Source organism: Muntiacus reevesi, chromosome 2 (assembly GCF_963930625.1).
Source record: "Muntiacus reevesi chromosome 2, mMunRee1.1, whole genome shotgun sequence".
In the NCBI taxonomy this organism is placed as follows: Eukaryota; Metazoa; Chordata; class Mammalia; order Artiodactyla; family Cervidae; genus Muntiacus; species Muntiacus reevesi.
The window spans coordinates 65,168,194-65,189,967 of NC_089250.1; the positions used below are offsets into that span (position 1 = coordinate 65,168,194).

At 42.4% G+C, this 21,774-nt stretch overlaps 2 protein-coding genes across 2 annotated transcripts in view; one reads left to right on the plus strand and one right to left on the minus strand.

Annotated features, from left to right (window-relative positions):
• Positions 1–663, minus strand: part of TTI1 (TELO2 interacting protein 1) — a 41,036-nt gene extending 40,373 nt beyond the window's left edge. Inside the window, exon 1 of the mRNA XM_065921982.1 lies at positions 562–663. The gene's annotated coding sequence lies outside the window, so the exon portion shown is untranslated. The remainder of the gene's footprint in view (positions 1–561) is intronic.
• An 82-nt stretch (positions 664–745) lies between these two features.
• The window catches only part of RPRD1B (regulation of nuclear pre-mRNA domain containing 1B), a 56,057-nt gene continuing 35,028 nt past the window's right edge, over positions 746–21,774 (plus strand). Inside the window, exons 1-3 of the mRNA XM_065921983.1 lie at positions 746–1,253; positions 6,278–6,407; positions 14,005–14,138. Of these exons, the coding sequence (XP_065778055.1) occupies positions 1,103–1,253; positions 6,278–6,407; positions 14,005–14,138 (415 nt within the window). The 5' untranslated portion in view covers positions 746–1,102. The remainder of the gene's footprint in view (positions 1,254–6,277; positions 6,408–14,004; positions 14,139–21,774) is intronic.

Genomic DNA, 21,774 nt, shown 5'->3' on the forward strand with positions numbered 1-21,774 from the left:
ATCCCCACCCCCACCCCAGAGGGCAGTCTGTAATTCTCCGAAGAGCAGGAAGATCCCGGCAAACCTACTCCAGTATTCTTGCTTGTAAAATCCCATGGATAGAGGAGCCTGGCACGCGGCAGTCCAAGGGGTTGCATAAGAGTCAAACACTAGTGAGAACGCACGCAGGCACGCACAACAACCAAGAGCACAAAGGTGTGTTTTACAGCGGTGCTGTCACAAACTCAACATCGGAACTGGCCACTAAGGGTGGTTCTGGAGGTGGAGTGGGAGCCCACCACGTGGGGACGGGGGCGTCACCTCTGGAGAAAGAAGAGCAAAAGCCAAGGTGTGGAGGCAGAAAAAGTGCACGTGGGTGGCTTGGCAGAACCAACAAAAAGCTTTTTGTGGTGGGAGGTCAGAAAGCAGGAGGAAGAGTGTGGCTGTGGCCTGCCAGGTGAAGGAGAAAGGCCCCGTTCCATTCCCAGGTTACGATCTCTCAGTCTCATTGTCTCCCTGGGATTCCCCTCTAAGGGCTCGCGGTTGCTGGGCTCCCTCCTGCTCGCGCCACTCTTCCCTTACCTCGTCTTCCAGCCTTTCCCTCACTCTCCCACCTCCTCCGCCGCGCCGGAAGTGACGTGTAATTCGCGCACCGCCCAGCGCCAGAAAGGTTCTGCGGGAGCGGGAGAAAGTGTTCCGATGAGACTCACTGCGCCGGCGTGCGGGCGCGAGCGGTCAAAGCGCCTTCCGGAGGCCGTCGAAGTGCGCTCTTTTCCCGGTCTGCCGCTCTCGGAGTACGCAGGGGCGAGATTCAAAGAGGCCTCCAACACAGGGGTGTTTTGTACACTCTGACTCCCCCCACCCCGGTGCCCCACCACTTCTGCGCTTGCCCTTTGACCCTGCTCTCGCGGCGGGGTGAGAGGTCGGTGGCCATCTTGTGGCGGCGGTGCGGGTGCCTGTTACTGCGGAGACCCATCCCCTCCCCCGCCGGGCCCCCGGGCCGTCTGTCAGTCCGTAAAGAGTCCCGCAGGCGGGTGGAGTGAGGCCCGGGCCTCGTGCCGTCACTCTTCCCGCCGCACTGGGCGGCCTAGGCCGCTCCCTGCCGGGCCTCACCGCCGCCACCATGTCCTCCTTCTCCGAGTCGGCGCTGGAGAAGAAGCTCTCGGAGCTGAGCAACTCTCAGCAGAGCGTGCAGACCCTCTCCCTGTGGCTCATCCACCATCGCAAGCACGCGGGACCCATCGTCTCGGTGTGGCACCGCGAGCTCCGCAAAGGTAAACATCCCCTCCGTCCCCCTCCGGACCTCCCCCGGGTAGCCCTCGTCCGCACCCACTCCCGCGGCCCCTCTAGCTTCTTAGCTGAGCCTTGGCTTTCCAGGCCCGGGCCTCTGATCGATTGCGGTTGCTGAGGTTGAAGACAGTGTTATCCTCATTTCTCGGAGAAGGAAACCGAGGCCTCGGAAGGTTTAAGGTGCTTGTTGAAGTTCCACCGACCGGGGCTCAGGACTCAGTTCATCCAGCCGTTTTCCCCCTCCGGCTTCTTCTGACACTTTTGACTATTATTCTCTCGGCCCCGTTGAGCGCCAGGTGGAGGGTACAGGGCCTGGCCTGTTGTGTGCCAGGCGCTGGCTAGGGATTTGAAGTAAGATTGCCCAGATCGAGCACTGGCTCAGCCACTTTTACTAGCTGAGTGATATCGGGCAAGTTTCTTCTAAGCCTGTTTTTCTCATCTGTCAAACGGAAATGAAGATAGTTGGCCCTTACAGAGACTTTATTCTGTGCCAGTCAGTGTGCTGGGACCTTTCGTACATCCTTGCACTCAATGCTCAGCACTGTCCTGGGGAGTGGATATAGTCACTGCCATTACAGAGAAGTTGAGAGGCCACTCCACCTAGACCTCGCCTCTCAGGCTCCTCTTCTCATGCGGCTCTCCTTGGTTCTAGGTCCTGCTCACGATCTGGCCGCCATTGATTGAGCTCAGCCTGTCATGTGCCAGGCATTGGGTTGGGTGCTTGAAAGCCTGTTGGCCCCAGAGGCCAACTGCCTGGAATCTAAGCCCGATTTTTATCATTTACTGAGCCCCGGAAGGTTAAAGTCTCTGTTCCTCAGTTTCCTGATCTGTAAAATGAAGATGATAAGTGATACTTATGGTGCATCTGTTCTGTGCCAAGTGCAGTACTGATTTCTTTACACACATGTCTTTTGTTTAAGTTCTCAGAGTTCTGTGAAGTAGGAACTTGTCAGGTGAGAAAAAAGAAGGCTCAGAGGGCGTGTGGTGAAGAGTAATCAGCCTAATCCACATCAACATCTAGCTTGGTGTCAGGCACAGTGTAGGCATTGGATAGATACTGGTGACTCCATGTGCGACATGGTCTTTGCCACAGTTGCTTTCGGGTGGGGAAAGATGGGCAACTACATAGCTGTCTCATGCATGCCCTGGTGAGTTTCAGAGCAAAAAGCCGAGGAAATGAAGCTCAGTGCTGTTTTGGACAGCCTGTGTGTGGTAGACCTTTCCTAGCATGCACAGTAACTACATGTGTCCTCTGCTCTGTGAGCTCAGGATGTCACCCTGTTTTGCAGATGAGAGAACCTGTGAGCCTCGGATAACATCAGATTGGCAGACACCAAAATCTGGGATTCTTTTGGGAGACCCAGTTCTAGTCCTCTGGCAGAGACCCTCACCCCCCACAAATACTATGTGCTGTACTGAGATGGGGGGGTGGGGTGGTCCCCTTCATCCTTCTAGGTAGTTGGAGAATAGAGCCTGGGGCTCCCAGAACCTCATTCGTGTACCCCACTGTGCCACTCAGATATTATTTCCATCATCAGAGATGTGGGGAGAAAATTTGAATTGCCTCTGTAGGATCCTTTCTAGTAGGATCTCAGAGGCATGTTAAAATCCATCTCGAATGTCACTTCTTTTGTGACACCATCTTGATTCCCCACCTCACCATATTTGAGTTATTGAGAGTAACAACTTAGAGTTCTTTTGTTTATGAAGCTCCTTAAACCTTAATCTCGTATAATGGAACTTTATCTTGTAAGTAGATCAGTATTATTATCCCTGTTTTATAGATGAAAAGATAAAGATATGAAGAGATTGAATGCTTTCTTAAGGTTTATCCAGTTGGGACATGAGCTTTCTGTGATGAAAGAAATGTTTTACATTTGCTGTCCAATAAGGTAGCCTCTTGATCATGAGCACTCAAAATGTGTGATTAAGGAAGTTTCAAATAAATACAATGGAAAATTCAGTTCCTAAGTTTTGTTAGGTACAAAGCAAATATTCATAGCCGCATGTGGCTAGTGGCTACCATATTGGACAATATAGAACTAGAGGGTGGTCTTCCAAGCCTCAGGATACAGTTTTCTTTTTTCTTTTTAGGATACAGTTTCCTAATACCCAAGCTTCCTTCATGAATCGAAAATGCCTCCACACTAAAATGGAAAAGGATTTTGTGCCCTAGTGTTCAAATTGACTAGCCCTTTAGGTCCTAGCCCGCCCTGAGTCTTTAAAAGTGGGCATTGCTGTCTGTGGTCATTTCTTGAAGACACTCACAGATCATCATCTTTTTGTCTCCAAATATTTGAGACTTTAAACTTTTTCCTTCTCCTGCTTGGATACTGTTTCTATTCCTGCTGTTTTATTTTCTTTCCATTTCCTAGGAATACTTCTTAATTTATCTCTTTGGACTCTGTTCTAGGTAGACCGCCTCCCTTTATTTTTGAAACAGTTTGATGTTTTGTTGTTATTTAGTTGCAAAGTCCTGTCTCACTCTTTTGCAACCCCATGGACTGTAGCCTGCCAGGCTCCTCTATCCATGGGATTTCCCAGGCAGGAATACTGGAGTGGTTTGCCATGTCCTTCTCCAGGGAAAATGCTCTTAGGTGAACATTTTTCAGTAGTGTTTTGTACTTTATCCTGAATGCAGGTAAATAGACCTTTTAAAAAAAAAGTTAGTTTCCCTAGATGTCAAAACCAGCCAAACAAGTGAAAAATTTTGGACAGCCAGTTACTTAAACCTTGCTCAATAACTGTTTCAACCAATTTGGAATGGGCCTCTGTAGGGAGTGAAAGAATCTGTACTGACATATTGGAAAGACACCTGAACAAGGGCTGGAGTAGATGGGTGTGTGTGTGTGTGTGTGTGTATTGTGACTGTGTATTTTCAAGCATTCTAGGGTTTTGTGGGGGGTTTTGTTTTTGTTTGTTTCGGCTGTGGCTTGTGGGATCTTAGTTCTCTGACCGGGGGTAGAACCAGGCCCTAGGCAGTGAGCGCTCAGAATCCTGACCACTGGACCACCAGGGAATTCTGTCTAAGGCTTGTTATATTGCCTTTGCACGCATGGTGCTAATGTTGACTATTCAGGACGTTGAATGTGGAGGGATGAAGTTTTATCCTAAACAAATTCCCATTGCTCAGTTTGAGGGTGATGAGAATTAATGGGCATCATAGATGGTGAAAACCTTGACTCTATCTTCTTAGCTCTCATATTTGTAATAGTGCACAATGTATCAGGTCTTGAATGGCCTAGTAGACATTTTACAACATGGATTTGGGGCTTTTTTTTTTTTTTTTTAACATAAATTATATCAAATTTATAAACGTTCACTTGGTCCGATTTTCTCTGTAGAAGTTCTGTTTTACTTCTGAATCTTCAACTTTCATGGTGTTGTTAACGTGATAGTTTTAATTTGCAGCAATATCCTAGAACAAGGTTTACTTAAAAAAAAAAAACACTTTTTGCTGTAATCATACCTTTGTAGCAACAGTGGCATATTGAAACTATTGATGCTTACATTCTGCTTTTGAATAATCATTAGAACAGTTAAAGATAGCTCCAGGTTTCAATATTCTCATCAGTTGTCCGTCTAAACTAGGTTATTACCAGAAGGTTAATACAGTTCAGTGTATCCATGTTTAATTTTATGAGCACTTTAAGTCATCAGTTTAAACTATAACATGCCTTAAAAATCGTGTTTTTACCTGAGTTATTCTCCTGTACTACATTTTAAAATGTCAGACCTTACGCCTGCTGTGTCAGAATTTATGCATGCTGTGTGCATTTCAGAAGAAACAGAAATGGTTTCTCAGAGCAAGGAATAAGAACTAGTAATTCAGTATGTGAAGTTTGACATAGGGCTTGCTTGAGTTTTTCGGGCACTTTGATGTTGAAGAAAACTTTATGTTTTGAACTGATTGTGTTACTATTTATTTCTTACAAAGGAAAACTGGGACCAAAAATGATATTGATGTAACTCCATGATTGAAAAGTTATGTGCAGAGAAGCCAGGAAATTCAGTATGTTCCCCTAAGCAACTGTAACTCAGATATAGTGCATGAGGTTTTTATGGTTTAATATATGATGCCATGTAGAGTAATAGAGAATGCTGCATTTAGTAGGTATAAGAGAGAAGAATTTTTGCGGGAACCATGATTTTGCATATCCAGATTTCAGACATGTGTAAATTTTCGCTGATTATGTAGATTAACATGTATTTTTATTTAAGATGGATATCCACGAGTACATCTAGAAATTCCTCTGGATTGTAGAGTCGGTATCATTGACCGATTATGGTTATTGAACTGTTGAAAAAGAAATTCTTGGTCCAGGAGCATAAATTACAAGAATCTATTTTAAAATTGAAACATAACTCAGTCTTTCATTCTGTGGTATTTGATAATTAACAGAGAGTTAGAAATGTTCGACTTCCCTGGTGGCTCAGACGGTAAAGTGTCCGCCTACAATGCAGGAGACACGAGTTCAGTCTCTGGGTTGGGAAGATCTCCTGGAGAAGGAAATGGCAACCCACTCCAGTGGTCTTGCCTAGAAAATCCCATGGACGGAGGAACCTGGTAGGTTACAGTCCATGGGGTCGCAAAGAGTCGGACACGACTGAGCGATTTCACTTAGAAATGTTCATCTTTGCAACAGAATAAATGAAAATCTTGCTTTTAACATGTCTTCTGGAGAATGTTGACTGCTTATCCTTTAGGAATCTTCTTTGGATTATCTTCATTTTTATTGCCAATTAATTACATTGATTAACACAGAAATTAAGATGACTTTTCTTGTTTCCTGTTTTTTCAAAATTGTATTCTCAGTTCTATTTTACTAGACACACCTCCAGGAGTTCCTTAAATTGTGTTTTTTTTTTGTTTGTTTTCAAACATAGCAGTCTAGACCTCAAGTGGATAATGTTTGCCTGAGTATTCTTTAGGAGTAGCGTAAGGCAAAAGAATTGTGGATTGAGAATTTCCTTGGTGTAAGCTAAATTATCTTTTCTTTTTTTCCAGCCAAATCAAATAGAAAGCTTACTTTTCTATACTTAGCCAACGATGTCATTCAAAACAGTAAAAGGAAAGGACCTGAATTCACAAGGGAATTTGAATCTGTCCTTGTGGATGCTTTTTCTCACGTTGCCAGGTATGTTTTATTTTTAAATGCATTGCTTTTTCCTTTTTGTTCTTTTTTTGTGATAGCCTTTGTAACTCACCAGCTTCATACTTCAAAGAGATGTACTTTATAGAGAGTGTTGGAGAGGCCAAATTGTGGTTTTATATTTTGCCTGGGCCCTTGAGAACTATGTCAGACATGTAGATATTTTGTTGTATTGAAGGGATTCAGTCTAGCACTTGAAGCACATCTTTTCTCCTAGATGTACTCACTGTTGAATTTATTTCTAGAATATGGTATTTTCCTTGGTTTGGCTGAATTACCTCATTAGCTTATGGTCAAAAAAAACAAAGCTAAATTGTACAAGGGAACTTTCCAGTAACAAAACTGTGCTATTTAGCAAGAAATTAGTTGCTTATGCCTTTGTTTTTATTAACTTCCTTCTGGGTGTCTGGATGTCTGACTTACTAAAAATAGTAGTCATTATTGTAACTGCAAAGATAGTAATTATTAGTGTGAAGCTTCTCCGGCTCTATCATATTAAGTCTCTGCCACTGTTGTGTTTTGTGACAGAGGATGGAAGTGTAGGGTATGCATATAGCTGAGATCATGGAAATTATACATTTCATTAAAAGTTTTACAAATAATTTTTATTCATTTAAAAGCAAACTGCTTTTGACACTGAGCTGCCCAGAAGAAGCAAAGAAAAACTACTTTTCACTAGAATGTTACTAAGTAAACATATGAAAGTAGACATCTTTGCCAAAGGAAACTGGCAGCAGGAGACTAGTGGGTTAAACAAAAACTGTTCTAGGGTCTAGAGTGTAAGTGAAAGACCTTAAGTGTGGAAATAACTCTGGCATTCCATGAAAGATTTGGAAAGTTTGAAAGAATGAAATGAAAAATTCAGAACATTTTTAAGAAATGACATCTAGCTTTATAGAGATGGAAACAAAATATTTGTTTGCCAAGTGACTTTTTTTGTGAACATGGCTACTGAAAAAGCAGAATGTGTTAGGAACTTGAAAACATATGGAATCCTCATAACAGTGAATAAACTTAGAGCAGACTACTAGAGTAGCCTTCTGAAATTGGAGAGAGGCAGTTTTTTTGAAGAGATTTAGTTCACGGTTTCTTAGATGTGGGCTATAGCTCTACCTCCAGCACTGTCTGAGTGGCCTTGGATATGTTACTTAGCTTTTTGAACCCGAGTTTCATAATTGGTTAAAAGGGGATGTTACCACCTATCTCTTTAGAGTTGTTGTGAGGTTAAAGTTAAACAGCGGTCTTTGCTCATTCATGGGAGTATACTAAATTATAAACTCTGTGAAGAGAAGGACTGTCTCTTTTTTGTTCTTTGCTGTGTTCCAGGCATCTAGTGCAGCGTCTGGCATAGAGCTGCTGGCTTATGTAGCTCAGGTGACACCACTTAGTCTTGATGTCAGTGGTGTCCCAAGAGCTGAGCAACCTTGTTGCAGAGCCTTGGCACAGACACAGTAAATAGTCACTGGGATACAGTAAATAGTCACTGAATAAGTCAACTAATTTAGAGCATAGGAAGCTGACTAAAATAATTCCTATAGGGATAACATACATTTTCCCTTAAACATTGAACAGTAATCATTAGCTGCCCCCAAATCAGAAAAGGATAAGTAGAAAGGGGTGGGAGAAGAGGGATGAGCAATACCAAGATTAAAATTCCTTTTCTACTTGGTTTCATCCTATCGAGGAGACATTGTAAACATGTCTTGGCAAATTCCATGGCATGTGGGGAAAATAGACCTGATCCTAAAAAAAAATAAAATAGGCCTGTTACCTTTCCTCTTTGCATTCTTCTAGTTCTTTTACGGTTCTGTTTGGATATTATTTCCAAGATCCCCATGTTTCTAAGTTCCCTCCCTACTCCCACCCCCATTATTAGAATAGAAAGTTCAGCCAGTCCACTTTGATCCTGAGACACCTTATCAACAATGAGAAATGCTCTCTGTATTGTTTTTTTGTGGCCAATTAATGAACAAAGATAGACCCATCAATATTGACAAATTGATTAGGAATTTCTTTATGATAATTTCCTACTTTCTCCTTCAGACCCCCTGCCACCTGGGGTGGGGTGGGGTGGAGGAAGAGCTCTCAAGTCAGGGAAAGCTTGCCCAGCTTAGAAGTAAATAAGCGTTAGTCGATCAGTTGTGTCCCACTCTCCTTGATCCCTTGGACTGTAGCCCCCCAGGTCCTCTGTCCATGGACTTCTCCAGGAAAGAATGCTGGAGTGGGTTGCCGTCCTCTGGATCTTCCCCACCCAGGGATTGAACCTGGGTGTCCTGCATTGCAGGCAGATTCTTTACCATCTAAGCTACAGGGTGGAACCCAAGCTCCTGAGAGTAGATATAATTTGAATAGCAGTTTAAGTAACCAGAGAGGTAGCCAGGTGACAGTCACATATGCCCTGTGAGCCTTGGGAGAGTGTTAGGATTTTGTCCTGATGGGATGTCACTGAGGGATTTTAAACAGGGGAATGATGTATTCCAATTACTTTTGTTCTAGGATCCCTCCACTTCGGGGTGGAGAGTGAATTATAAAGGGCAGGGACATGGGCATGGAGGGTGTTGCACTTGCATGGGCAAGAGATGACATTGGCTAGGACTCAGAAGCAGTGAGAAGATTACAGCTTTATTAAATGCGTATGAATAGATTTGTGTGGCCCAATCCCATGTAAAATTGATAAGATTTGTGGGAATTAAGTGGGAGCTGGTAGTGAGGGAAAAGAGAAGTCAAAGAGTGCCTATTTCTAGGTTCTTGACATGAGTATGGATGACTGGATGGCCCTCCTTACTGTGATGAAGATTGGGGTAAAGAATTGGTAGAGGAAATCAGGAATTTTGTTTTGGCTATATTAAGTTTGAGATGGCTAATAGATATTCCAAGGGGTGTTGCCAGGTAGGCGGATGGATGAAATAGTTGGAAGCTCAGTAGGAAATTAATTTCTGAAGACATGAATGTGGAATTATCCCTCTAGACATATTTTTTTCCTGTTATAACAGTCTTGGGTCCCCAAGACCACTTCCAGGTTTGGTGACTTGCTAGGAGGACTCACCAGACTCAGTGTGTGGTTGTGTTCATGGCTGTGATTTATTACAGTGAAAGGATATAAAGCAAAATTAGCAGAGGGAAAAGGTGCAGGGGTGCAGTCCAGAGGAGACCAGGCATAAACTCCCAGGAGTGCATTCATGGTGGAATCCCGTGCAACATACTCAGTTCCTCCCACTTTGAGTTGGGATGGCACATGCCAAGTGTTGTCTACCTGGGGGGCCCATTAGAGATTTAGTACCTAGAGGTTTTGTTGGGGTTGGTCACAGGCACTCTTGGCCAAAATTCTAGACTCCCAGAAGAAAAGCAGGTGTTCAGCATAAGACCATGCTGTTTGTACAAACGGTTTAAGCACAGTAAGCCACCCTTATCTGTTAGGACGTGATGGGACCATGTCTGAAATCCAGGTTCCCAGATGCCAATCAAGGGCCAGCCCTGTGAGCAGGCCTTTCTCAGGGCAGCAGTATCAGGCCTGCCGTGTTAAGTGTTTTCTCAGTTCAGTTCAGTTGCTCAGTCATGTCAGACTCTTTGCAATTGCATGGACGCCAGGCTTCCCTATCCATCACCTTTTAAACACAATTGCAAAGGACTGTTTTTGCTCTGCCCTTACATGAGGTGCTTTTGGAAGTGCTGAGTGTACTTAGAATTTCTGTCCTGAGTAGGCCCGCCATTGGCCTGCTGGGCATGGGATAAGAGAGAAACACGAGCTGCAGTGGGTGTACCGAGGAAGGCAGTGCCCTTAGAACTGCAAAGGAAGACCCATAACCTGGCTTGGCGGGCCCTCGGGTGTCCAGCTGACACTTCAGTCAGCAGTCCCACATGGGTGTAATACATACTTTTCACTTTCTAGAGCAGATTTTCAGTGGTTGAATTTATAATTAATTAGAATTAAGATACATAAGTTATGTTCCACAAAATAAGTTATATATGTTCCACAAAATAACTTATCTCTCAGTTTATTCATTGATAGGTGGCAAGGGGTTTTTTGGTGCTCTTTCACTTAAATATCTCTAATTAGAATGGAATTAGTACAACTTGAAAAGATAGCTCCTCCTGTCATAAAATGATTTTATTGCTTTGGTTGTATCCAGTTCAGGTGCTAAAGTGACTTCCACTTCATTGGAGCTACTTATATACAGCAAAGCCCCATCTGTAAAAAGATTTTTTGACTGTTGTGTCTCTGTCTTTGGACCTTAGGTGGCAAAACTTTGTTTTACTATAGTGCTTAAGGAATCAGCCTGTCATGGTTAATTCACTCATTAAGCTAGAGCGCCCTTTTGGCTTTAGCCTTTAATGGTGAAAGCCTTTTGAAAATCTTTTGGTGATAACAGATTTGAGCATCAGTATCCACTGTCCAGTAGTGAGACTGCGGCTGTGCTGTCAGCCTTCATGGAGCACCAAACCACCAGCTGCAGGAATGGTGGGTGGTGTTTGGGTAGGTGTCCCTCACAATCCTTTCAACTAAATCCTTGACAGGAATTTGTTGTCGTGATTGGTTTCTCTTTTAAGAAAATTTACAGACAACAGATCTTATTTGTTTAATTTTTAAAATACATATCTTTATTTATTTGGCTGTGAGCTGTCTTCATTGTGTCAGCAGGCTCTTTCCTTGTGGCACACAGTCTCTAGTTGCAGCACGTGGGCTTAGTTGCCCCTTGGCATGTGGGATCTTAGTTCCCCTACCAGAGATCGAACCCACATTCCCTGCATTGTAAGGCAGACTTAACCACTGGACCACTGGGGAAGCTCCAAGAGAACAGATTTTATGTTAAAATACCAACCAGTTAAACTCAGGTTAGTTGTGATTTTGTTACAATAGTTATAATGACTTCATTTTCCTGAAGCCTACATTTGATCACATTAGGGACTTTGTTGCCTCCAGGATAAAGGCCGTAATGACTTAACAACAAAATAAGGTCCTGTATGGTCTCAGGCCACTCTGTCTCTATCCCTCCAGTTTCTTCTGCTGTTTCCACACACTCCCTGTAGACTTCAGCTACCGGAATTACTCACAGCTTCCTGCTCTTTACCTTGTTCCATTTTGGGGGTTCCATTCAAGGGAGCAGAGATAGCATGAACACAGTGACATTCACCAGTGGCAGCAAAATGCTGAGTAGAAAATACGGTTGAGCGTTCTAGAATGTGAAGGTATGGATGGAGAGGTGGGGTGCTGCTAGATCAAGCTCTAGAGGTGAGGACCTAGACCTTGTTCAGTGTATTCCAAGTACGGTATTTCACAAACCCCAATGAATGAGCAGATGAATATTTAATTGAATTGACATCTGACGTGAATGACCTCCATGTGGTAAAATGGTCTTTGACAGCTAACTAATTGTCTGGCCTACTGAAACCTATCTAAAATTTTATTAAAAACATTGCAGTTCAGCATTTATTGTGCTTATTCTTGGGCATATAGCAGTGCAGGGAAGACACATCCCTGCCCTTGTGAAAATTACATTCAAACGGAAAGAGTATAAACAACAGGGAAACTGTACATATAGCACATCCAACTAGTAAATGTTATGGAGAAAAATTAAGCAGGAGTAAGGAGTGTACTCTTAAATAGGAAGATTAGGAAAGGATTCACTGGTAAGGTGCTGTGTGAATAGACACACCTGAAGGAGGAGAGCAGAATGGCCTTGCCCGACCTGAGCTGTGTTGGGTAATGTGGTTCCAGGCGAGGTGCAAAGGCCCTGAGGCAGAAGGGCCAGGGAGCTGTTGGGGAGGGAAGGGAGAGTGAGGACAGGAGGTGAGCTCAGGGAAACGACGGGCTGGCCTGAGAAGGGTTTGTTGGCTTTATTAGGCCTTTCACTTTTATTCTGAGGGAGAATGTGAAAAACTGTTGGAAGTGTGGAGAAAAGGTGACGTGAACTGCCTTCACAATACAGTTAGGATTGGAGTTTTCAAACTTAGGAATAGATAGTTGGAGGACAGGGTGGAAGCAGGGAGACTAGTAATGAGGCTGCTGTCGTCATTAGACAAGAAATGATGGTGACCTGGACCAGGCTGATAGCAGAGAAAGAGAAGTAATTTGCTTCTAGATGTATTTTGAAGATGGAGTAGAGATGTTTTTCTTATAAATATCAAGGTGATATCTTTATGTTTTATAAGTTATCAGTGGAAAGTTTTACCCCCCTTTCCTCATCCTGACCTCTGACTTATTAAAAAAAAGGCCGAACAAAAGAATAATTAATTTTGCATGTATCCTGATTTAATTAGTACTTTGACCCCCCAATTTAGCGAAATTTGCCACTAATAATTCGTAAGTAATACACTCTGACCAGATGAGGCCAAAACCTCGGCTCATCTTTTAAGTTTTAAAAGTGTTGTCAGGGCTGGTGGTGGGTGAAATTCCCACCTAAGTTGAACTTGGCATGGAGGGCTTCCCTGGTGGCTGAGCTGATAAAGAATCTGCCTGCAATGCAGGACTTTCCAACTTCCCTGAGTTGGGAAGATCCCCTGGAGGAGGGCATGGCAACCCACTCCAGTATCCTTGCCTGGAGAATCCCCCTGGACAGAGGAGCCTGGGGGGCTACCTTCCATGGCGTCGCAAAGAGTGGGACACGACTGAGCGACTTTCATTCACTACTTCTTGAGTTTCCTGTTAAAGCTGTTGACTTAGATGCTAAGATGTCAGGGTATATGTTGTGTAAAATCCCTCAGTGCTTCACAGAATAGAACAATTCAGATTTCTTTTCCTTTCGAAAAGTCTTCCCTCCACGCTTCCACTTGCTGTCCGACACTTTATGGTAAACAACTGTCTTAGGCTGAGTGTGAGCTATGGTCATTGCCCTAAAAAATGGTCTGTTTTAAGAAGAGTAACATGTCAAGAATAAAACTATCTAGCTGCTTTCATTCAGATATAAATTACAAAGAACTGTATTATGCTCGGTGTGTTCTAAGATTATCTGCTCAACACCTTTGTGTGAACCTGGAATGTAGACCTAGCAAGGAATGAAAATAATTATGAAGTAGTGAATATAAAGTTGAGATTAGTCTTGACATATATATGTGTACAATTGTATTTGTGCATGTTAGAGGTGTTGGTGTGTTAGCATTGATGAGTTGTTACAAATGTATTCCCTGTTTTAAACATTTGATTTTAATCATTTTTTTTCTCATCCTAAAAAGTTTTAGCCTGCCTTGATTTTTCAGCAGTATGTCTGGCACTAGATTTAAGTTAATGCATTCTAAAAAGCATGCTGTCACAATTGATATGATTGGTTTTTGATAATTTTCTGTCAGTGAAAATGAGCCTTTGGCTTTTGCCCTGTTTGCCTTTCAAAGAGGATAAAAGACACAGATTACTTTTGTAACATAATCCCTCTCTCTTCCCTACACGCCACAGGAAGAATATCGTTTCTGGTGAAATTTTGAGTATCCATTAATTACAGCATGTACCTTAGTCTTCCTTCTGTTTTTAAATATGTAAATCATGTAGTTAGTTGTTGGTGTTTTCTGTTTTTTTTTTAAGTAAATCTGTCCTAATTAAAAATAAAAAATCTTAAGCTTCTATATATATCTTTTCATCTTTTCTGGGCAGAGAGGCAGATGAAGGCTGTAAAAAACCTTTAGAAAGATTGCTGAACATCTGGCAAGAAAGAAGCGTGTATGGCGGCGAGTTCATCCAGCAGCTGAAGCTGTCTATGGAGGACTCCAAGAGCCCTCCCCCCAAAGGTAGAGACATCACCACATGCTTACAGCTCTTGGTCTTTGCCTACTTTCGAATCAAATGTGAAAAGCTGCAGTGGGGGTTGCTGTGAACCACCAGCGATTGTGTGATTCTTCAGAGAGATGATCATAAATGATGGTGAGAATTTATTAGTGCTTGCGGCGTGTAAGCCTGGTTCTAGCATTCATGCTGTTCATCATCTCGTCCCCTACCTTTTGCTCTGTATGGCACCCACTCCAGTGCTCTTGCCTGGAAAATCCCATGGACGGAGGAGCCGGGTAGGCTGCAGTCCATGGGGTTGCGAAGAGTTGGACACGACTGAGCGACTTCACTTTCACTTTCTCCTTGGTTCACTCCTGCCTTTCTGAGACTTTCCTCGCACAAGGGAAAGGAACAACAAACTTGTTTAGAGTTCTAGGGAACTAGGAATTGCCCCGGGTAAGATTTTGTCCTAGCTTTGCCGTTAACTACTATAGGCTCTTGACTAAGTCCTTTAGCCCTTTTGGAACTCAGTTTCATTAAATATTCATGTGGTTTGGGGACGTACTTTGGATGGGTGTCAGCTGTCATCGAAAATTAGTTTTGGTCTTTACTGAACCAAGAATATCCTCAGGTAATGTGTACATGCGTGTATGTGAATTTTGCCAAGTCCTTCTTAAAAGCTATGTTGTTTTTTCCTTTGAAGAGGAGTAAGATGAAACATTATTTGGTTCTTTGGCTTCTGGTTGGTTGTGATTGAATTCTGGTTGGCACAGTTCTCATGTGACTGCATATACACCCATTGCCTGGAGGATCAAGTCTGAGTCCTGTCGTGGTGTACTCTTTATAATGTGAGCTAGTCTACTTTTCCAGATTTTTGTCCCATTTCCTCACATGTACCGTATTCTTTGGCCACTCGTAACAACTTCCCCTCTGGATGCTCTGGTTCCCCTTACTTTGCATCTGCTGTCCCTCTGCCTAAAATGTCTTTCTGCCCCTTGTACGTGGTGAACCTACTCTTCAAGAATGCTACTCATTCTGACATCTTTGCCAGCTTGTCTGGGCACATGTAGCCAATTCCGTCCTTGTTCCTCTGGTACTTTGTGCACATGTCTGCAATAGAATTTAACAGTGATTAGCATACATGATGATATCATTCATTTAGCAACTCTTTATTGTATACCTTTCATGATCCCTTCCAGATCTGAGTTTATATGTGTTTTAAGGTAGAGTAACTTTTCTGTGAAACTAGAGGTTAGAGGCTTGCTAAGAGTGGCATAAGTGTTTTCAGACTGCAGATCATTGTTGTTTTACTTGGAGTTGACAGAAGACAATTTTGGGGTCACTCTGAAAAGCAAGATATTTCCTGCTTCGGATTCTGGCAGTGTTTGTGTTGTGTCCTTTGGAGGTTTCTGCACAGCATCGGGGAATTATCCAGCATTCTTTTCTCTCCTCTAACTTCAAGTTCATTGGTAAACAGTGCTGATTTCTTAAAAACACCTTTGGGCAAGTAGGAGAGCTCTGAAAGATGATGTTTGAAGCCAAGTGTTGAATTTCAATTCAGTAAACATTTGCCAGACATATGCTATGAGTAAACAGCTCTGCTAGACAGTATAGGACGGAGCAGAGAGGAGTGAGAAATGGTTCTGCACTCAGGGAGCAGTCAGACTCATTGGGGGATTTGTGGTAGCAGTAGATTTGAAAATAGCTCCATTAGGTTTCTGTTTTTTGTGTGTGTATGTCTAGACATTAACAATAGAGGCAATATTCCTTTACTGTGGAGGATGATGCTGATCCAAAGATAATTTCTCTTTCTCTAGTTTGTAAAGATGAAAACACGTACCAAAAGGTTCCAATGTGTGTATTCGTCTGAGCTAACTCACTGTCTTCTCTCTGTCTTTTTCAGACTTCAATTACCAGAATATTTTACACGATCCTTTCAGAATGTTGATGAGTTTTTCCAGAAACTTATTTCCAAATTTAAATAGTCCATTTATATTGCAGTGTTAATTCATGAGTAATTCTTTGTCTGCAGACAGCTTTATAGAGTTTACCCTTGGAATAAAAATTTTCCTGTGGAACTTTGGCAGTTCTAATCTTTTAGAATGTGTGAGTTTAGGAATTTTTAGAACTGGACTTTTCTTGAGTTTATATACCTGTGATAGCTTATGGTGAACGATTCGTGATCTCCGAAGAAGATTTAGCTGCTGGACCAGGGACCAGGCTTGATCACTCAAGAGCTTTTGTGTAGCTGAGTTTTATTAAAGTAAGACAAGGGACAGAGAAAGCTTCTGACCTAGACATCAGAAGGGGGATGGAGAATGCCCCCCTTGCTAGTGTTAGCAAGGGAGTTACATACTTTTTAATTATTACAATAAATCAAAACAATGCCTCAGGTTTGTGAAAATTTTGCCAGACCCACTCCCACAATTTACATTTTAAGGTAACAGCGTCAGCCAGAAGGTTTTCAGGAAGGAGAGACTGCCCTCAAGCAGGGTACATTGTTATATAATCCTTAGCAGAGTTTAAACGGAGCTGTTTGTTGTGTAATCCTCAGTTCCGGGCTTAAAGAAAAAAAACGTTTTATGTGACTAAGACTAACGAATGTAGAGGAAAAAAAAAGCTTGTCCTTTCCTCCTCCTTGAGAGTTCCAGACCCCTATCTCCTCCTTGAGAACCCCAGACTCCTCTCTCCTCGGGGACCCCCAGACTTCTTATCAACCTGCCTAGGAATTGACTCTCTCACCTGTCTCCCAGGTACAGGACCCAGGGATTCTAGAGTTGTCTCTCTGTTCTTGGGAATACTCAAGCCGTTGCTTGTCTGGGTGGCATTTCATCATTTATTTGAGTCCCACATGAATCATGCAGTGTCCTGTAGTTGTAGGCTTTGGGAGGGAAAGGGAGACACAAAGGAAGCAGGATTTATTCGGCTCCAGCCTCTCTGCTGGCTTCTTTTCCTGTTAATTTATTTTAGGTCCTTAAGGACTATATGTATTTGGTATTGTATTTAAGATGACAGTATTAAGACTCAAAAGGATAGACTAATTTTGTCCAAGTAGATACAATTGATAAGTAAGTCTATATAAACCCAGGTCTATATAACTTAAAAGCGTATTTTCTTCACTCCATATCTTTTCCTTGCGAGCACTTGGATTCAGTAGACTTGAATTAGGATATGAGTTCATGAGTAGGTCACTCAGCTTCCCTGGACCTTTAGTATAGTTAGTTTAGCTATTCAGGGCTAGGGTTTGAAAGCAAACTTCCAGAGTATGAATCCTAGCTCTGTCACTTGCAAGTTGTGTGACCAGGGGCATGGCATTTGACCTCTCTGAGCCCCAGGTTCCTCACTGTACAGTATGGCCACTAATAGTAAGACCTCATAGGCGTGTGTGAGGATTACTTGAGATCATGTAGGTATGAAGTTATTAATGTGATCGATCACATGACTTCTTTTTGGCACACCCTCCCCCCCCCCCCGCCCAGTTCTAGTATCTATATTCTGAGTTCTAAATACAAGCCAATAGCAAAAGTAGGAAGTCTTGTTAGTATTTTCAGTCCCTGAGATTTTGCACAAGTCTGGAAAGCATGGTGGTTCAGAGCACACACTCTAGGCTTAGCTTCCCGGGTTCAGGTCTGGACCTGGCGGTTCAGTCCAGTGAGATGAGATGGATCGGGTGCTTCCAGAACTGTGCCTCGAGTGTCAGCCCTTGGGTTTGCTGCACATCTTTTTCTCCCCACAAGTAGAAGTTAATGTGCTTTTTAAAAGAAAACTCTCTTATTTTGCAGGGAGGGAACAAAGAATGAGGCAGCTGTTAGAAATAGTACTTCCTGATTCTTTTTCATTATAAAGGTAATATAAAATCTGTGGAATTTTTTTTTTCTTTTTTTTAATTTTAGAAATTTTTAGTAGATCTTTAGAAAGTCCAGCTTTTTGGGTAGATGACTGCATTTTGTAATGTGATTGGGGTTCCTTCAGGCTAATTTCTTGCCTTAGAATTAGTTTTAGTGTCGGAAATTCTATCATAGTCAGGTCTCTAAGAAGCATACCACAAACCCTTCCGTCACCAGAGCATTTGACGGTTAGCTGAGTGCAAGGCCCCCTGGAGACAGAGGAATGAGTTGGAGGATAGAACAGAAGGTGTGCAAGATGAGGACAGAAGGAACTTTGCCCCCGAGGTGTTTGCCCTGCCTATGAATAGAGTGAGGGCGTGAAAAGGGGATGAGTGGAACTGCTGTGGTCAGAGCCGAATGGATAGCGGAAGGTGCCTGATCTGACATCCACACAGGGACAGGCCTGGCAGATGCCTGGGTCGTTTTAATGGTTGTGTGACTCGATTGAGGATTCTGGGCATCCTCACTGCCAACTCTGCACATGAGCAGAGGAGAGTCCGGTTCCTGTAAAGGACGGCGGGGATGGTCATTTGTGGCACAGCACTGGGGCTTTCCCAGCTCTGTGCTCCCTCTGCCCTCAGGAGGCTTCTGGCTCAGGTGTGTTGGCACTTTCCTGAGCATCGTAGGGCTGTAAAGGAATGAGGTACTGATGGTTTCTATCAGAGAGGGAAGGCCTGTGCCTGCCAACGGCCATGCAAAGTAGCAGGGCCAGCTGCTTTCAAAGAGAGGCCCATGGGGTTAGAAGGAGACGGTGACGGTTGAAAGCGAGTGCTGAGAGTGATGCTGCGTTATCATTCATTACCAAGTAGACCGAACCTCAGTGGCCTTTCCAGGGTTTTGAACAGAGGCCTGATGGGGCCAGAGCTCAGCTTTAGGAAGAGAGAATAGTCCATGTTGGAGAAGGAGTGGTTGGAAGAGGCAGGATGCAGTTGGGACAGCGGTCTGGGTGAGGCATGAGAAAGGACAGGTGGCTAAGAGGCTTTGAGAAGAAGCAGAAAGAGGACATATGGGAGAATTCCTCACAGGTGTGAAATCTGTTACAAGTTGGGACTTGGGGAGAGATTCTGCTGTTCTCCAAGGCATGGTACTTGGAAGATGGAGCCAGTGAACGTGTTCATTATGGAACTAGATAGCTCAGGAAAGGTGGAGCCCTGTGGGGGAAATGATAATTTATTTCCAGTAGGTCCTCTAAGTGGAGACAGGAGAGAACTGGAAACGTAGGATGATGATGGTTACTTCCTATTACACCCTCTTCCATCAGGATGTGAAGGATGGAAATAGCCCTAAAATTGTCATCAGTTTGATTTCAGTTTTGCATTGCTGTGAGTGAGTGAGTAACAGTAAGAACTCCTGCTTAGGAGACAGAAAGCTTTAGCTGTAGGACCCAGACTTACTAAACAAGTTCTCTGTCTTTAGAGAAATCTCAGCTGGTGGGCCTTGACATTCTCATGAAAAATGAGTGGGGGAGCAGTGGGGAAAGCAAAGACATAGGTATGAGTAAGGGCTTCCACTATCTGAATTCAGTGATTCTGAGTGTCTTGAGATGTTCAGTGATATGTGGTTTTTATATGTAATAACTTCTGTATGAGAGTTGGAAACTCAAGTTTTATAATTCTTTCTACCTTCTTTAGTGTATTTAACAGTTATTTATGGAGCATTCTCTTCTAGGTGTTTGAAAGTGAACAGAACAATACTATAAATTCTTTTCTGCTCCTGTGCTTACATTCTTATGGCTACTAAACAAACATAGCCATTTTGATGCTGTAGTGACTGAAAGCTGACGGGGTCATACCACACTCTACACACTACTGAGGCAGCCACTGTATGCAAAGTACTGCTAGATATTTCATATGCAAATTGTAGCCTTACAGGTTTTCTGTTTGAAAAAAATACAGCCGTCCTTGCTTTGCATAGTGTAGGACTGTAAAAATGACTGGTCAAGCTGAAAACCATCCAAAGTGATCTTAATAATCAGTGGGGAAAGTTACGGTTGTTCTGTAACTTAAAATTTTTTTGTCAAAGAAAGAAAAACTCACTGTTGATCACAATTGTATTAGAAAAAGAAAGTAAAATAAAGACTTATTTAGCATGTTTTAACATAAATTAGAAACATGAGTTACAATGTTTATTTCTCTGTAACAGACTTATCAAGAGTGGTTTGAACAAAGCTTGTTGCATCTTTTCCATCTTTGTCACACTTCTTCCTAACTTTGGATCAGTTTCTAACATTTTTTCCTTTGTGCTTTCAGTGTTGTGAAATATCTCTTAAGCATTCGTCTAAAGTGAATTTGGTCAGCATCACTTCCTTTAGGACATTGTCATTCTTTTCATCACAACCACTTTCTTCATTTATGTTGATAAGTTAGCCTTCACTAAGTTCCCTCTGGCTATGAATCCAGAGTCTCTTGAAGAACATGACAAGGGTCCTCATCCCTACAGCCAGCTGTCTCTTGTACAGCCCCATTTATGTTTCATGTGAATTTCATTTCCAGCATTAATTTTAATTTCTTTGTTGCTCTTTCATCTTTGTCAGTCAGTTCCCTGTTTTGATTATTTATTTTTATAAAATGTTATGTGGATTTTGACACTGGGAGACTGACAACACGACTGAACACTTTGTTGCCTGTGTGTGAACTGAATAACAGTGACCAGTTACTAACCTTGAAAGAAGTGATGTGGTCACTAATCATGATGCCCTTCTGTTTTTTACATAGTGATTTGTGGACCAAAGTTAGCAGCAAGGTTTGTTGTTGATGCAGTTACTCTGAGTAAATACACCATGACAACTGAAATTTTAAAGTGTGTTGTTGGGGGAATGGTGTTATTTAACCAAACCATGGTAATAAATCTGTGCATAATAGAATAGTGCAAAGACAGGACTGCCCGTCGTACAAATGCTGCTGTTTCTCTTCTTTAGTAAAGCAAACAAAACATTAAGAAAAAAAAATGAAACCCATGATATTGACTTGGCTTTCACGTCAAACATAGTTTGCTCAGTTAATATGTAAGGTAGAGAACAGGAGATACATCCTGGGTTCCAGAAGAGAATGTTGAATTAATCAGGAAGTATCCGTGTCCTATTTATAACTCACAGAGTTCTGAGGCAGGTGCTGGTGCCTCTCACTTGACAAGATGAGAGGATAGTTGTGTAGCACTAAGTAAGTTTTAGTTGAGTTCAGTGGAAAGAACACAGATGTTGAAATCATACCATTACATGAGTTATTTAGCCTCTCTGGGTCTTCATTTTCTCATCTATAAAATGGAGGCACACAGCCCCTTAGAATTGTTGAAAGGATCAAATGTAAAGAAACTGCTGAAATTCCCAGCATATGTTAGGCGTTCAATAGTTTCTTTACTTTACAAACTTGAATTTCTCGTTTAGCTTTATTTCCCTCAGTAGTTTGGCATTTATTTTGTATTGTCCAATTTAATGCAAAAGGGATGACTTTGGAGTTAATACATCCATCATAAAAATTTAAGAGCACATGATACAGATAATGAAAAAATGTAACCCGTTAGCCTCAAAAGTGGTTAATTTTAAAATGTTGACTTAGGTCATTTCTCTCAGTAGTATCATCATGCTCAGCAATGGTTATTTTAAATTTTAGTGTAAAACTAGGTTTGTTTTGTTCTTAAAGGGATGATTTAAAGGGTGTTTGTTTTTAGAGCTTTTGATACAGCCTTATCGATGGGTCTCTCTCTCCTGCTTATTTTCTGAAATGATCCCAGAAAGTGCGAAGTTTCTCAAATTACACACGGTATAGTCTCTGTA